This window comes from Podarcis vaucheri (genome assembly GCF_965113315.1).
Source record: "Podarcis vaucheri genome assembly, chromosome: 10".
NCBI lineage: Eukaryota > Metazoa > Chordata > Lepidosauria > Squamata > Lacertidae > Podarcis > Podarcis vaucheri.
In genome coordinates, this window is record NC_138748.1 from 70,772,952 (window position 1) to 70,789,006 (window position 16,055).

At 48.4% G+C, this 16,055-nt stretch overlaps 1 protein-coding gene across 4 annotated transcripts in view; it reads left to right on the top strand.

Moving 5' to 3' along the window:
* The first annotated feature begins 12,278 nt into the window (after positions 1-12,278).
* FLNC (filamin C) overlaps positions 12,279-16,055 on the top strand; it is a 132,580-nt gene continuing 128,803 nt past the window's right edge. For all 4 annotated transcript variants that reach the window (XM_082238677.1, XM_082238678.1, XM_082238679.1 and 1 more), the window contains exon 1: positions 12,279-13,184. In XM_082238677.1, the coding sequence (XP_082094803.1) occupies positions 12,830-13,184 (355 nt within the window). In that variant the 5' untranslated portion in view covers positions 12,279-12,829. The remainder of the gene's footprint in view (positions 13,185-16,055) is intronic.

The window sequence follows — 16,055 nt, forward strand, 5'->3', positions numbered from 1 at the left end:
TTGTGCATAAATGTGTGTCTGACGGGCAGGTGGGGGCAGAGTGGCCGCTAGAAGCCGTCCCTCGCTCCAGCTGGCATGAGAAAGCCGAAGGCAGCACATAGCATTCGTCAGGAGCTTTCCTAGATTGAAATAACCCACTAGGTCAGTCCAGCCTGAATCACAGCCGGCTAGAATATCAGACCACGTTTTCTCCAAAGGACAAAGGACACTGTGTCTGGGCACCCGTCACTGCACACATCGTTCTGTCGGAGAGAAGAGGATCGCCGGGGACAACATTCGACTCACCCCGCTCTCCGGCCTCTAGACATTCCCTTTGCAATTCCTGTTTCAAACAAACAGGAACTGGAAAGGATTGCTGATATTTTTTCGATAAAGCACTCCCATGAAAGAAAGGCAGATAAAATATTGGGCCGGGGTATTGTTTAAGGGGGTTTGCTGGTGCTCTCAGTATCAATTATTGTTGTTGTTTAGTCGTTTAGTCGTGTCCGACTCTTCGTGACCCCCTGGACCAGAGCACGCCAGGCCCTCCTGTCTTCCACTGCCTGCCACAGCTTGGTCAAACTCATGCTGGTAGCTTCAAGAACGCTGTCCCACCATCTCGTCCTCTGTCGTCCCCTTCTCCTTGTGCCCTCCATCTTTCCCAACATCAGGGTCTTTTCCAGGGAGTCTTCTCTTCTCATGAGGTGGCCAAAGTCTTGGAGCCTCAGCTTCAGGATCTGTCCTTCCAGTGAGCACTCAGGGCTGATTTCCTTCAGAATGGAGAGGTTTGATCTTCTTGCAGTCCATGGGACTCTCAAGAGTCTCCTCCAGCACCAGAATTCAAAAGCTTCCATTCTTTGGCGATCAGCCTTCTTGATGGTCCAGCTCTCACTTCCATACATCACTACTGGGAAAACCATAGCTTTAACTATACAGACTTTTGTCGGCAAGGTGATGTCTCTGCTTTTTAAGACGCTGTCTAGGTTTGTTTGCTATCATTTATTAGCATCTTTGTTTTTCTAGATCTTACGATTTATGTTAAGGTTACCAGATGTCCCCGTTTCCCGGGGACAGTCCCCGGATTTACAAATCAACTCCCCTGACAAAATCCTATCGTTCCTACTAAAGTTGAAAAGTGTCCCCAGATTCATTGAAAAAAATCTGGTAACCTTAATTTATATTGAGATTGTTCAGCTTTGTCGTGAGCAATCTTGATGTGCTTTCTTCATTGCTGATGACTTACCTTTCCAATTAGGGACACGGGGGGCGCTGTGGTCTAAACCACTGAGCCTCTTGGGCTTGCCGATCAGAAGGTTGGTGGTTCGAATCCCCACAACAGAGTTCCCGTTGCTCTGTTCCAGTTCCTGCCAACCTAGCAGTTCGAAAGCATGCCAGTGAAAGCAGATAAATAGGGACCGCTGCAGCGGGAAATTAAACAGCGTTTCCATTCACTCTTGTTTCTGTCATGGTATTCCACGGTGCCAGAAGTGGTTTAGTCATGCTAGACCAGGGGTCACCAAACTTTTTCAGCCGTGGGCCAGTCCACTGTCCTTCAGACCCTGTGGGGGGCCAGACTATATTTTTAGGGGGAAATGAACGAATTCCTATGCCCCAAAATAACCCTGCTTTATAGGATATCCTATATAATAATAATAATAATAATAATAATAATAATAATAATAATAATAATAATAAGTGTTTGTGGGAAGCAGGGCATTTATTGTTTTGCTGTTTTGTTTTTAATTATTTACTTGTTTGGCTTCTGGGGCCAATTTTCAAGCGTATTTCTTCTTCATCTAGAGAGCTTAGTGTCCTCTGATTTAATTTGCTGTCGTTTTGTCCTTTGGCGGGGAGTTGCTGCAGGAGCTGCTGTTGTAGCCGGCATCTAAGACAACCTCCGACTTTTGAGAAGATTTTCCTGGGTTAAAAAGTAGTCTTATACACCAGAAAATACAGTACTCTCATTTTCCTACTCCTATTGAAATACTGCCCCTCAGTGAGGCCAAACTTAAATTCACAAAATATTTAGGGGTATGCGTACCTCTGTGTCCCCCCAGAAAAAAGCACTAATAATAATAATAATAATAATAATAATAATAATAATAATAATTTTTATTATTTATACCCTGGCCATCTGATTGGGTATTGGGTTGCCCCAGGCACTCTGGGCAGCTTCCAACATATATAAAAACACAGAACTGTCCCTGGAAAACAGGGACATTTGGAGGGTCTGTTGCAGGGTCCGCAGTCCTGAATTACACTCTGTTCTTTGGCCACGAAAACACTTTGAGAATGGGTGGGGCGGGAGTAAGGAGCCCCCCCTTCTTCATTACCCTTTTTGGCACAGCAGGGTTCTGGAAATGACTTCAAGGAGAGGTAATCGGCTGGCCGGACTGTGAGTGTCTCTCCCGGCGCACCGTCAAGTGTTTCGCAGATAAAATTGGACGTGTTGGTAACATCCCTATTTTCGTACGGTCACTGCCTGCCTGAAAGCAGCCCCCCTCACCCCCCCACTCTCTGACCAGATATGCACTTAGGAAGGTCCTACTCTGTCTCCAGTCCCCACGCTGTTGTAATAGCCAAGAAGCTGTTGTGCATTAAAAAGAAAAAAACCTTGGGAAATTGTCCTGCAACCTGCTTTCCAAAGTTGGCACCAAAGGGCTGTGGCTCAGAGTATGTTTGCAGGGAAATCTCGTCTTCTCTGGTGATCCCTCCTAGCCGAGTAAGATTGTCTTCCATAAACATGGTTTTAACAGTGAGTCCGTAAGTGACTGTGGAGGCCAATTCTGGACCCACACGTCCTTCCACAGTGGGGACATTGGTTTCCAGGCTGGAGTTGATCCCGGTGAGGGTTTGCTAAGCGTGCCTTCCTCTTAGCACGTTTCTCCCTTGCGTCCTGAGTTCAAGTGTCTTCAAAGCCCATGACACCTTTGGCAAAGGCTGTTCTCCAACTGGAGCACTCGCAGGCCAGTGTTTCCCAACTGTTGGTGCTCATACTACATTATACACGGGTGGTGCTGTGGGTTAAACCACAGAGCCTAGGACTTGCCGATCAGAAGGTCGGCGGTTTGAATCCCCGTGATGGGGTGAGCTCCCGTTGCTCAGTCCCTGCTCCTGCCAACCTAGCTGTTCGAAAGCACGTCAAAGTGCAAGTAGATAAATAGGTACCGCTCCGGCGGGAAGGTAAACGGCGTTTCCGTGCGCTGCTCTGATTCGCCAGAAGCGGCTCAGTCATGCTGGCCACATGACCTGGAAGCTGTACGCCGGCTCCCTCGGCCAATAAAGCGAGATGAGCGCCGCAACCCCAGAGTCGGCCATGACTGGACCTAATGGTTCGGGGTCCCTTTACCTTTAACCTATACTACATTTTTAAAGATTAGCCTTGAGAGAGTCTTTAAACCTCTTTTGTTGGCCACCAGCATAATGCTTTCCATTTTTAAGATTGGAATAGAGTACAGTGGTACCTCGGGTTACAGACACTTCAGGATACAGACGCTTCAGGTTACAGACGCGCTAACCCAGAAATATTACCTCGGGTTAATAACTTTGCTTCAGAATGAGAACAGAAATCATGCTCTGGCGGCACGGCAGCAGCAGGAGGCCCCATTAGCTAAAGTGGTGCTTCAGGTTAAGAACAGTTTCAGGTTAAGAACAGACCTCCAGAACAAATTAAGTACTTAACCCGAGGTACCACTGTAGTTGCTTAGGAAGACCGATCATCAGGCATCCAAACAACGTGACCAGTCTAATGAAATTGAAGAATCATTGCTTTGACACTGGTGATCTTTGCTTCTTCCAGTACACTATAGGCAACAATGTTGTTGCTGTTTAGTCGTTTAGTCATGTCCGGCTCTTCGTGCCCCCTGGACCAGAGCACGCCATGGTAAGAGTTCTCAAGCGGCCTGCAACCCTGCCGGGGGTAGTGAGCCAAGCGGAGGGGAGATTTCATGGGGTAAAGGACATCATTTAAATGAGAGACACTTGACCTGTAACTCACCAGTTGGAGGTGATCTAACAAAATTCGAGCTTGCAACCCACAGACAGGGTTTTAAAAAGGAGCCAAGACGTAGCCATGCCTTGAATGTCTGAGCTCAGTCCAGGAAGCATGAATTGTTGTTGTTGTTTAGTCATTTACTCATGTCCGACTCTTTGTGACCCCCTGGACCAGAGCACGCCAGGCACTTCTGTCTTCCACTGCCTCCCACAGTTTGGTCAAACTCATGCTGGTAGCTTCGAGAACACTGTCCCACCATCTCGTCCTCTGTTTTCCCCTTCTCCTTTGCCCTCCATCTTTCCCGCATCAGGGTCTTTTCCAGGGAGTCTTCTCTTCTCCTGAGGTGGCCAAAGTATTGGAGCCTCAGCTTCAGGATCTGTCCTTCCAGTGAGCACTCAGGGCTGATTTCCTTCAGAATGGAGAGGTCTGATCTTCTTGCAGTCCATGGGACTCTCCAGAGTCTCCTCCAGCACCAGAATTCAAAAGCATCCATTCTTCGGCGATCAGCCTTCTTGATGGTCCAGCTCTCACTTCCATACATCACTACTGGGAAAACCAGAGCTTTAACTATACGGACCTTTGTTGGCAAGGTGATGTCTCTGCTTTTTAAGATAACAATCGATAACAATAGGCTTTTTAAGGTAACAATAGGCCCCTCCAGCTCCTGCTCTGTGATTCAACGAGTCCCTGGGGAAAGCGGGTGAGTTGGAAGAGATACAGGTTCTGTGTGGGACGATATCGCTAGCCCATCGGCCTTGCATCAGTTGTCACTCACTGCTGAGGCCTGGAGGTTCTCTGGTGGCTAGCACAGCATCGCAGGGATGAGTGGATCGATGTCCCAGCGGCAGCCCTGATTGGCCGAGGAAATGGGCCACAGGGAGGTCAAAATCACTTCGCCAAATAATTCGTCGTTAGGCAGCTGGTATGCAGTAGCTCTTGTCTGAAGGGCGAGGGTAGGAACCGCGTCCTTGCTTGATCTGTGGACATTTCATCCCAGAAACCCGCCAAAATTGTTTGCCCAGATTTGCTACCTGCAAATGACAGGAGATGGCGTTTTGGCTCAGCCCTCAAAACACGGAGTCCTCCACACCCACCCACCTCCTGTCCCCCCAAAACAGTACTTCTGTCTTGTTAAGATTCAACCTCAATCGGTTAGCCGCCATCCATCCTCCAACCGCCTCCAGACACTCACACAGGACCTTCACCGCCTTCACTGGTTCTGATTTGAAAGAGAGGTAGAGCTGGGTATCATCCGCAGATTGATGGACACCCAGCCCACAGCGGCGTAGCGTGAGTTGTCAGCACCCGGGGCAACGCAAGTAATTTGCGCCCCCTAACCCGGGGCAAGGCAAGTAATTTGCGCGCCCCCCCTAACCCCTAACCTGCAAGTTGCCGCTGGCGCTGCTGCCCAAACGACGCCGCTTGCCCGGAGGAGGAGGGCAGAGAGGCGAGGAAAATGCAACGGCCCAGCAGCTGCAGCAGCAGCGGCGGAGACGGGGCTGTGAGGAGGGGCTGCCTGGCGCGTCCTCCGCGGCGAGCGCTGAGAGCCGCTGCCTGCCGGGCGCCTTCAGCCCGGACGCGTGCACAGCTCGTCGGTTCCGCGAGACATGCGGCTCCGCTACAGCCTGCGCCCGAGGCTCTTCGGCGACTCCGGAGGCAGCGAGCGTGCCCCCCCCAGATGTTGCGCCCGGTGCGGCCAGCCCCCCTTGCACCCCCACGCTACGCCACTGCCAGCCCAAACCCCCTGATGATCTCTCCCAGCTGCTGCATGTAACTTTGCACATTTTAGATATCCAATTATTTTCGCTAACCAGTCTGTTTTGGTGGGGATGTGATTACTTTTCCAATTCTTGGCTATTAGAATCCTTGCTGAAAAAGGGCCCCTCTTCAGTGACAGAGAGCCTGCAGAAAAACCCAGGTTCAGTCCTTGGCGTCTTCAAAACCTAGAGAGACCCTGCCAGCCAGTGTAGACAGCAATGGTCTGGCTCAGATCCATAGCACAGTGGCGTATAGTACCAGGTCCCAGGTTCGAATTCTGACATCTCCTTGCAAGGCTAACAGATTGAGGTTGAATCGTGACAAGACAGAAGTACTGTTTTGGGGGGACAGGGGGCGGGCTGGTGTGGAGGACTCCCTGATCCTGAATGGGGCAACTGTGCCCCTGAAGGACCAGGTGCGCAGCCTGGGAGTCATTTTGGACTCGCATCTATCCATGGAGGCACAGGTCAGTTCTGAGTCCAGGGCAGCTGTCTATAAGCTCCATCTGGTACGCAGGATGAGACCCTACCTGCCTGCGGACTGTCTTGCCAGAGTGGTGCATGCTCTGGTTATCTCCCGCTTGGACTACTGCAGTGCGCTTCACGTGGGGCTACCTTTGAAGGTGACCCAGAAACTGCAAAGAATGCGGCAGCTAGACTGGTGACTGGGAGCGGCCGCCAAGACCACATAACACCGGTCCTGAGAGATCTGCATTGGCTGCCAGTACGTTTCCAAGCACAATTCAAAGTGTTGGTGCTGACCTTGAAAGGCCTAACCGGCCTCAGTCCAGTATACCTGAAGGAGCGTCTCCACCCCCATCATTCAGCCCGGACACTGAGGTCCAACGCTGAGGGCCTTCTGGCAGTTCCCTCACTGCAAGAAGCGAAGTTGCAGGGAACCAGGCAGAGGGACTTCTCAGTGGTGGCGCCCGCATTGTGGAACGCCCTCCCTTCAGATGTGAAGGAAATAAGCAGCTATCTTATTTTTAAAAGACATCTGAAGGCAGCCCTGTTTAGGGAAGTTTTTAATATTTAACGTACTGTTTTTAACACTTGATTCGGAGCCGCCCAGAGTGGCTGGGGAAACTCAGCCACATGTGGGGTATAAATAAATAAATTATTTTTATTTTATTTTATTTTATTTTATTTTATTTTATTTATTTTATTTATTTTATTTATTTATTTATTATTATTATTACAGAGAGGTGCTGCCGGTCCGAGCAGAACATATGAGGTTAGATGGGCCAACGGCTTTACTTGGCGCCAGGGAGCTTCCTGTGTTTGCCAACCAAAGGGGCTGGGAGATCAAAATGGGTCGTGTGCCAGCGTGACCCAGATCCTGGTCTCTGCTCACCAGCCAAATCTGTAACTTTGCAGGACCCTCTTGCTATCAGTTGCACGAGGCGTGACTTTGCCCTTTGGAAATGGCTGACTCACCCCTGACATGCAAAGTCTATCCATGTGGCTCACAATCCCGTTTTTCCCTATTGTTTCAGCTAGAATTCCTGGCACAATTCTGATTCACAGACCTGTTGGGATCTTGTTTCTGTGGCCAAAGGCTTGGCTTTTTGGCACAGGGAACAGTTTGGTAGCAAAAGAGGGGAACCCCTCAAATCCCTCTGACCCCGACTTGTCTCTCACCTTCCCAGACTCTTGTTGTGTTTTTTTGAGATGGGATAATAAATATTTTATTGGAATTTTATTTACAACATAACATAACCCACCCCCCCAATACACAAATCCACCCTCATTAAACGTGAACATAACATACAATGAGCATAACATACAACAATACAAACAACCAAATAAAAGACTTCCTTTATCCTGTATCTGGGCTCCTTATTTACTTCTTAGAAACTGTTTCCTTTATGAATAATTATTAAGATTTTTCTAATTATAACTTGAATATCCACAAAGTCTCCTGCAGACATTAATCGAAACAAGTCCAGGTATGTATTTTAGGGCACTGTTTTGTGAAGTATTCTCTGCATTCTCCCCATGCTTTTTGAAACTCTTGTCTTGTGTGATCTCTCATTGCCTCTGTTAACTAGCCAGTTCAACAGTTTGTCTTGCCATTCCTTTTTTGTTGGCACAGTTTCTTTTTCCCAGTTTTTAGCAATTAGCATCCTTGCCGCATAGAGGAATATTTTCTGATCTTCTCTTGCTATGTCTGTGTCTCTAATCCCTAGTAGAAAATACAGAAGCTTTTCAACTAGGGATAACTTTATGAAAAACACAGAAGCTTGTCAGCTTCTTGGAGCCAAAAGAGAGAGATTTGGGCCAACCTCTCCCCATGTTTTGTGAGAAAGATGGTCACAGAAAAGGCGGTCTACAGCAGAAATCTGAGTGTGTTGTTTACCTCCTGTCTGGCAGATTACCTGTTAATGCTCACTTGATTGGATACCCTGGGGAGCCTGGCCAGTCTTTTGTAATGATAAATACTTAGTTCCTGAGCCAGGTCACAGGCTCACCCTATTCAAAGACAGGATTTGTGAAGGAAAAGACAATGGGGAGGCATTTCCATTTTCATTGACCTTGCAGAGAAATCATTTGGTCAGTTTGGGAGCCAAAATGGTTCCAGGGCTGTTTTCCTGTGCTGCTTCAGACATGTGGTTTATATATTTATGTATGTGTTTGCTTGGTACATTTATGAACATTTATTATATATAGTAAAGGGCAAAGGGACCCCTGACCATTAGGTCCAGTCGTGGCCGACTCTGGGGTTGCGGCGCTCATCTCGCTTTACTGGCCAAGGGAGCCAGCGTACAGCGTACATGTGGCCAGCAGGACTAAGCCGCTTCTGGCGAACCAGAGCAGCGCACGGAAACGCCGTTTACCTTCCAGCCCATAGCTGTCAACTTTTTTCTTGCGAGGAATCCTATCCAGAATAAGGGAATTTCCCTTAAAAAAATGGAAACGACAGCTATGTTCCCACCAGAGTGGTACCTATTTATCTACTTGCACTTTGAGGTGCTTTTGAACTGCTAGGTTGGCAAGAGCAGGGACCGAGCAACGGGAGCTCACCCCGTTGCGGGGATTCGAAGCGCCAACCTTCTGATCAGCAAGTCCTAGGCTCTGTGGTCCTTCTTTATGGTCTAGCTCTCACTTCCATACTTACCAGTAGTGATGTATAGAAGTGAGAGCTGGACCATAAAGAAGGCTGATCGCCGAAGAATGGATACTTTTGAATTCTGGTGTTGGAGGAGACTCCTGAGAGTCCCATGGACTGCAAGAAGAACAAACCTCTCCATTCTGAAGGAAATCAGCCCTGAGTGCTCACTGGAAGGACAGATCCTGAAGCTGAGGCTCCAAGACTTTGGCCACCTCATGAGAAGAGAAGACTCCCTGGAAAAGACCCTGATGCTGGGAAAGATGGAGGGCACAAGGAGAAGGGGACAACAGAGGACAGTTTTCTTGAAGCTACTGGCATGAGTTTGACCAAACTGCGGGAGGCAGTAGAAGACAGGAGGGCCTGGGGTGCTCTGGTCCAGGGGGTCACGAAGAGTCAGACACGACTAAAGAACAACAAGGCTCTGTGGTTTAACCCACAGTGCCACCCGCGTGCCATAAGACCTTAAATTTTATTTCACCTCCTAGAGTGGCTGGGGCAGCCCAGTCCCATGGGCAGGGTACAAGTAGTAAAATAATAATAATGATCATCTTCATCATGGAGTCGGACGTCCCTATTTTCAACAGAGAAATGCTGGAGAGCATGCTCTTTTGGCTTTGACATGCCACTAGTCGAGTGTCTGGCCTCGGGGTCGAATGGCGCTCAGTCAGTGCCTTCTGTCCTGGGACTTCCTGCCGGACTCCACACACCCCCCCCTCCAGAGAAAGCTGATGCCCCTACGAGTTGGGCCCCTGTGACGGGCCAGTGTGGAAGCTCTGTTAGCCGAGTGGGTGCTGTTTACAAGGCAAATCCCTCCTTGAGCTGCCCGTCCGGTCCGCACCCCCTCTCGACGCGGCACGTCAGGGTGACTGCACAGCTCATGGGCTATTTTGGGTGGCAGAGGCATCATAAGAGAAAAATGGAACAGGGCCCGGGCCTCTCTCCCTCCCTCCTGCAGCTGTGCGAGGAGTCAGCTTTCAACCGTTCCATGAGAAGGCACCTTTTTTGAGCCAGGGTGACACCACAGAAGAGGAGAAAACTCCAGCAGCTTCCAGTGCGTAAAACGCACATGGATGCACAGCTCGACGGGGTGATATCATTTGCGCACTCCCCGAGGCAAGGGAATCACTGATTCGCCCTCTCCGATTCCCCCACCAGCTCCCAAAACTACATGTACATCATCGGCGATGACCCAGAAAATATGTCACTGAAGTTCTTAGTAGAGAGAGTTTGCCATACCCCTGAGTCATACTATTGGTCCTCAGTTTGGATATACAGTGGTACCTTGGGTTACAGACGCTTCAGGTTACAGACACTTCAGGTTACAGACTCCGCTAACCCAGAAATAGGACCTTGGGTTAAGAACTTTGCTTCAGGATGAGAACAGAAATCGTGCAGCAGCAGCAGCGGGAGGCCCCATTAGCTAAAGTGGTACCTCAGGTTAAGAACAGTTTCAGGTTAAGAAGGGACCTCCAGAACGAATTAAGTTCTTAACCCGAGGTACCACTGTAAATAGTATATAATAATCTGCATTTAACTAGTTTTAGGGTTTTTTAAAAATTGTTATAATCCCATTAATTGTTTTTTAACCGTGAGTGAGGGGTGGTTTTGGGGGGTGGGGGAGAGGATGAAAATAATGGGAGGAAGGGAAGAGTTCAAAGTATTTTAAGTATTTGCTGTGCGCAGTGTGGGAGGGGAAGGAGGGGTTTGGATAGTTTTGTTCCTCATTCATGGATGGCAAAGGGGAGTGTGTGTGTGTCCATGTGTGAGCAATGTCTGGTGCCTTCATTATATATTTTTAGGGGCCAGGGCCCAGGAGGAAATGGACCTCTTTAACCAGGCCTTGAAGAGCCTTTTAAATGTGTCTGTGGCCTTATTGTTCTGATGTTTTGTTTTTAATTATTTACTTGTTTTTATCCTGTATTTTATACCCTGAGATCTTATGAGGAAGGGAATATATAAAACATAATAATAATAATAATAATAATAATAATAATGTCTGTACTGACCCTTCACTCTTTGGAGTAAAAGCTATCCTTCATGTTGCACCTCTATTTCTGATTTCTTTATTTTTATTAATATACTGTAACCTCTGCAAAGAGGGCAAGCCAAAGTAGATCAAGAAAGGGTGTGTGTGAGCTTGATTGTGGAAGACTCGGGTTCGAATCTCGCCTGTGCTGTGGCCTCTGCTCAGGGAAACTTCCATGCGGCTTGCCGCTTGAGTATCAAGGAGTCAACTGATGACAGCTGAGTTGCACAAACTGGGCCTCATTGTTCCCCTGAGATGTGTGTGTGTCTAAAGATTTCCCACCTCTGCAAACCATACTTTTCAGAATTCTAAAACGCTGGGCTTTTAAAAAAAAACCCCGATGCTCTTCCAATTCTTACGCTGCCGTAACTGCATCCACAAGTGATGGGTTCAAGATGCTCAGTCATTCTGAACCCACTTTGTGTGTGTGTGTGTGTGTGCGCTCCCCTGGCCTTTGGCTTGGAATCAACTTGATCCCCTCCCCCTCTATCCTTTTTCCTTTCTCCTTCTGTGATGGAACTCCTATTTGGGGACTTCCCTGGCTTTTTCCTGGCCCACGTAGGACCAGTCTGGATATGGTGAAGATTTGACATTTTCATCCCCAAAAAGTTTTTGATTCGAGTTTCTACTGAAACGAGGCTGCATTTTAATGTTGTATTTTAGCCTTGTTCTTAAGTTGTGTTTTAATCAATTGTTTTTATACCTGGTGTTAGCCGCCCTGAGCCCGGTTTTGGCTGGGGAGGGCGGGTTATAAATAAAATTTATTATTATTATTATTATTGGTTCCCCTGAATTTAATCCGGTGGGCTTTCAAAGGCACATCTGATTCCCGATCTTCTGAGAACTTACATTTCTGCTCCCACCCCCAACAAACCTTTTGGGGCCCCCCAACTCCTCCATTTAAACTCCCCCCCCTTTCTAGCAGCAATTGGATCCAAAGAACTGAGGCCAGAGGCTGGCTGCTGCCCCCCTCCCCTTCCCATATTCAAGAGAAGACAAATCCTAACAATATTCAACCCCCCCCCCATTTGTGGACGGGGGGGATCTTAAAAATAGCAACTGATACATCCCTAACTTTCCAGCCTGAAGAAGTGGGTTGGGTTGGAGGGGGGTGTAGAGAAGAGTGGAGTTTGTAACGGGGTGGGGGGGGGAGAGATCTGCTCCTGGCAGAGCCAATCCCTGCCCCTCTGCTATCCATAGCGCCCAATCCACAGCTCCTGAATTATCTCAGGGGGCGATTGGGAGCCAGTTACTCATCTCATCGTTGTATATGGTCACAGCGCAGGCATTCCTGGGAGTCCTTCCTCCTGACGTGGAACAAGGGGGTGGCTGGTTGGTTGGTTGGGGGGCGAGGGGTGGGGTGGGGGAAAGCTTTTAAAAAACCCCTCCTTTGCCCCGGACCTTCCACTTTTGAATGAGCCAGGAAAACTCGCAACACACGCCCTCTTTTCTCTCTCTCTCTCTCTTCGCTGTCCTCCCTGCCTGTCTTTCCTGTCTTCTCTTCGCTTGCCTCCGAAATCCCAGCTGAAAGGAAGAAGGAATCAGAAAAGGGAAACAAAAGAAAATAGAAGCAGCAGCCCGCTTTTGTGGATTAATTTTCTCCACCCTCGCTGATCCGTTTTCTGGATACTGTTTTCACCCTCTTCGGGGCGAAGCGCCGCGCCTCTGGATTTTGGGAAGGAAAGTTGGAGACCCCAGGAAGAACCCCCCCGCCCCCCAATTTAAAAGAAACAAGGTGGGTTCCGAGCCCTTTCTCCCTCCTCTTCCGTCTGCTCAATTTCACCCCCCGCTAGTCGATCCCAACTCGCCGCGAGCAACTTTTTGCGGCGCTTGGATTTTGGTCTCTCCTCGTCCCTTTCGCTCGCGCTCCTTCGCTCGCCTTTTTCGGAGCTGCTCTCTTCGGACCGGACAGACCCACTTCCTTCCTTCTCCGCTCCGAAACAAAATAGCAATAATTCAGGATGAATAGCAACAGTTACTACGACCAGGCCCCCCAAACTTATTATCAAGAGGAGCAGGAGGAGATGCCGGCCACCGAGAAAGACCTGGCCGAGGACGCGCCCTGGAAGAAGATTCAGCAGAACACTTTTACGCGCTGGTGCAACGAACACCTCAAATGCATGAACAAGCGCATCGGCGACTTGCAGAAGGACCTGAGCGACGGCTTGAAGCTCATCGGTCTCCTCGAGGTCCTGAGCCAGAAGAAGATGTACCGAAAGTACCACGCGCGCCCCAACTTCAGGCAAATGAAACTGGAGAATGTCTCAGTGGCGCTGGAGTTCCTGGACCGGGAACACATCAAGCTGGTCTCCATCGGTGAGTTGCTGGAGGAGGGGGACGCGCCCTGGCAGGAGGAGGGGGCGAGGGTGGGGGATCCCTCCGGGGGTGGTGGTTTTCCAGCCCCACATTTCTACGCGCCCCACTCCTCACTAGCGATCAAGACCCGGGAGGAGGCGCGCGCGCGCAGGGTCTCTGTGTCAGTGGCGTAGCGTGGGGGGTGCAGGGGGGGCCGGCCGCACCGGGCGCAACATCTGGGGGTTAGGGTTAGGGGGCGCAAATCCACGGGTTAGGGGGCGCAAATTACTTGCCTTGCCCGGGTGCTGACAACCCACGCTACGCCACTGCTCTGTGTGTGCCTGTCTTGGAGAGGGGTACTTGGAAAACGGTTTGGCAGAGGAAGGGGGTTTGGGGCTGCGTCTTCCGGCGTTACACAGGTCTCTTGGTCTGCGACAGCTAAGGGCAAAGGGCAGCAGGCGCCCTCTGTGCCAACTTTCACACGCCTGCTGGAAACTTTTCTCCGCCTCTAGGCCTGTGCAGGGAATTCAGAATGGACATCTGGTTGTTGTTGTTGTTGTTGCTGCTGCTGTTGTTTAAAAAAAATCTTAGTGGTATTTATGGTGTGGTTTTCTGTTGTTGCTGCGACGCTTTGATATATATTTTTACGGCACCAATATTTTATTTATAAAGAGACAGGTATTAGCGCTGGTTTCTTACTGCCCAGTTTGCATGTTAGGTTTCTTGCAGAAAAGGACAGCTGGCAGCTGGCTATTCTCTGATGGGCCGCCAGCTTCCCAGGTTACACAGAGCGCTACTTAGTCCCGGCCGAGAGAGGGATTACAGGGTTGCATACGCAGCTGCTGCTGCTGCTTAGTCGGTCCCAGAGAGGCGGAGCTTCAAAACAAACACTTTATCGGAGCAGCTTCAGATGGGATGGAAGTTAGACAGAGTTCCTCTTGGCCGTGGTCAGAGGCAGCAATGGAATCTGGATTCTGCGGGAGAGGAGAGTGAGGGTCTTTCCTGCTTGTGTGTCTTCTGATGTCAATATGAATCTATTGGAAATACACTGCGGCGTTGAGAGATTTTGTGGTTGTTTGCTCAAGAGAACGCAGTAGCACAGTCGCTGGCAGGGGTCTGCAGATAATAAACACTGCTTGCCCATTTGCAAAGCCAGGATCAAGATGTTACATAAAGCCCTTCACAGCTTGGGACCAGGTGACTCTCACTAGAACAGTGTGATCTGTGGAACCAGCACCATCAAGGGTGCCACATAATATTCAGACCACAGTGGAAAGAAATCCCCCTTTTTATGAAGATTACCAGCTCTGGGATCCCACAGCTAATTCTCTTTTTTTTTTATAATCATATTTATTAAAATTTCCAATAATAACAGAATAGAAAAGATAAAAAAGATAAAGAAGAAAAAGAAAAAGAGAGACTAGTTTAGACCCTTCTTTTCATAGCCTTCTTTCTGGGACTTCCTCCTTCCCCTCCCGACTGTATTCCCCTTTCCCTAAGTTGGTTCCACAAGTTCTCATCCCCAAATTTAAGCCTAATATATTTTACTCATAAACCAATTTAAATTTACACAATCTTAACATCACTCCTCGTCTTATAATAAAACAAAATTTTCCCCCCAAGATCAGCTCTCATTCCTTCCACGAGTTCCCCCTTTCTAAAAAAAGAAAAAACGAAAACATATAGGATCAAAGTTATAAAGGATATAAGATAAAATATATAGAAAAGTTCAAAAAAATTGGTTACAAAGCCTTTGGATTCTAGGATTCCCCCTCCCTTCCCCGGTTTTGATTCCCCATGTCCATTTGTCTATATGTTGTCGGCCTGGAGATCTTAAGTCCACAGCCAAATTTTTCTCAGTCCATCTTGCCGGTTTCTTCAGATTTGGTTGTTTTAATAATATTTAACTTCATAAATCCAGTCTAATAGAGGCCTTTAATTTTCCTTAATCTTTTGTTGCTCCTCCCGTTGTTCTTTCCGTGTCGTATTTAGTCATTCACTCTTTTATTTCTTGTTTTCTCAGGTTTCTGTCTTGTTCAGCTGTCAAATCATTCTTGTTTCAAAACTTAGTGTCTCTACAGAGGTTTGTTATTCAGGGACAAAGACTTACGTCCAGTTCCTTTCTTGCTTCAATAGAAGATTCTATTGTATTATGGTCACCTCTGTAGACAAAATAATATTTCAGTTCTGCAGCTTTCCCAGGAGATAAGACCTATGCACATCCCAGAGTAGTTTTCCACATACGACACTTGTAATGTCCCGAAACCCCTCTAGGGGGATTGCAATAACTTTATATCCTCTAGTCCAAAAGTCAAATTGTTGTTTCTTTTTCCCGACAGTTTATATCCATATTTATATCAAATTGTAACAAAATTAACCAGCAAAAAACTTGTAGCAAAGTCCTCTTTATATTTTCCAGCTTTGACAGCTCCTTTGACAGCTGTCAAATTCTCCATCTCTCTTCGCCAGGTTCTCTGAATCGCCCCGGTTCCCAGGGGGGGGGTTGCCTTTTTCCTCTCACCCTCGACTCTTCTCCTCCAGCACAGTTCTTATAATTCACATCGTGGAGTTAGTAATTTTTGTCATCAATAAACTTCTAAATCGATCTTGGTTTCTCAGTCCTTGTTTTAGCATGTTTACAATCAGGGAGGGGACTGACTTCCTTTTTGGATCCCCTCCCGCTCGTGCCAGATCCGGAAAAAATTTTCTTTTTTCCTCCTTTTATACCCGGTTGCCCAATTACTCACGGGTTGTTGTTAATTGTCCGAATTTCCTTTGGAAGAAGCCAGCGCTCTCCGCCGGATGGCATGCGGCTGCGCCCGGCAGGGAAAGCGGAGGACTCAAAGCACCACGCCACTCCCCGGCGCCCGATCCGTAGCCTTTAAAAAGGCT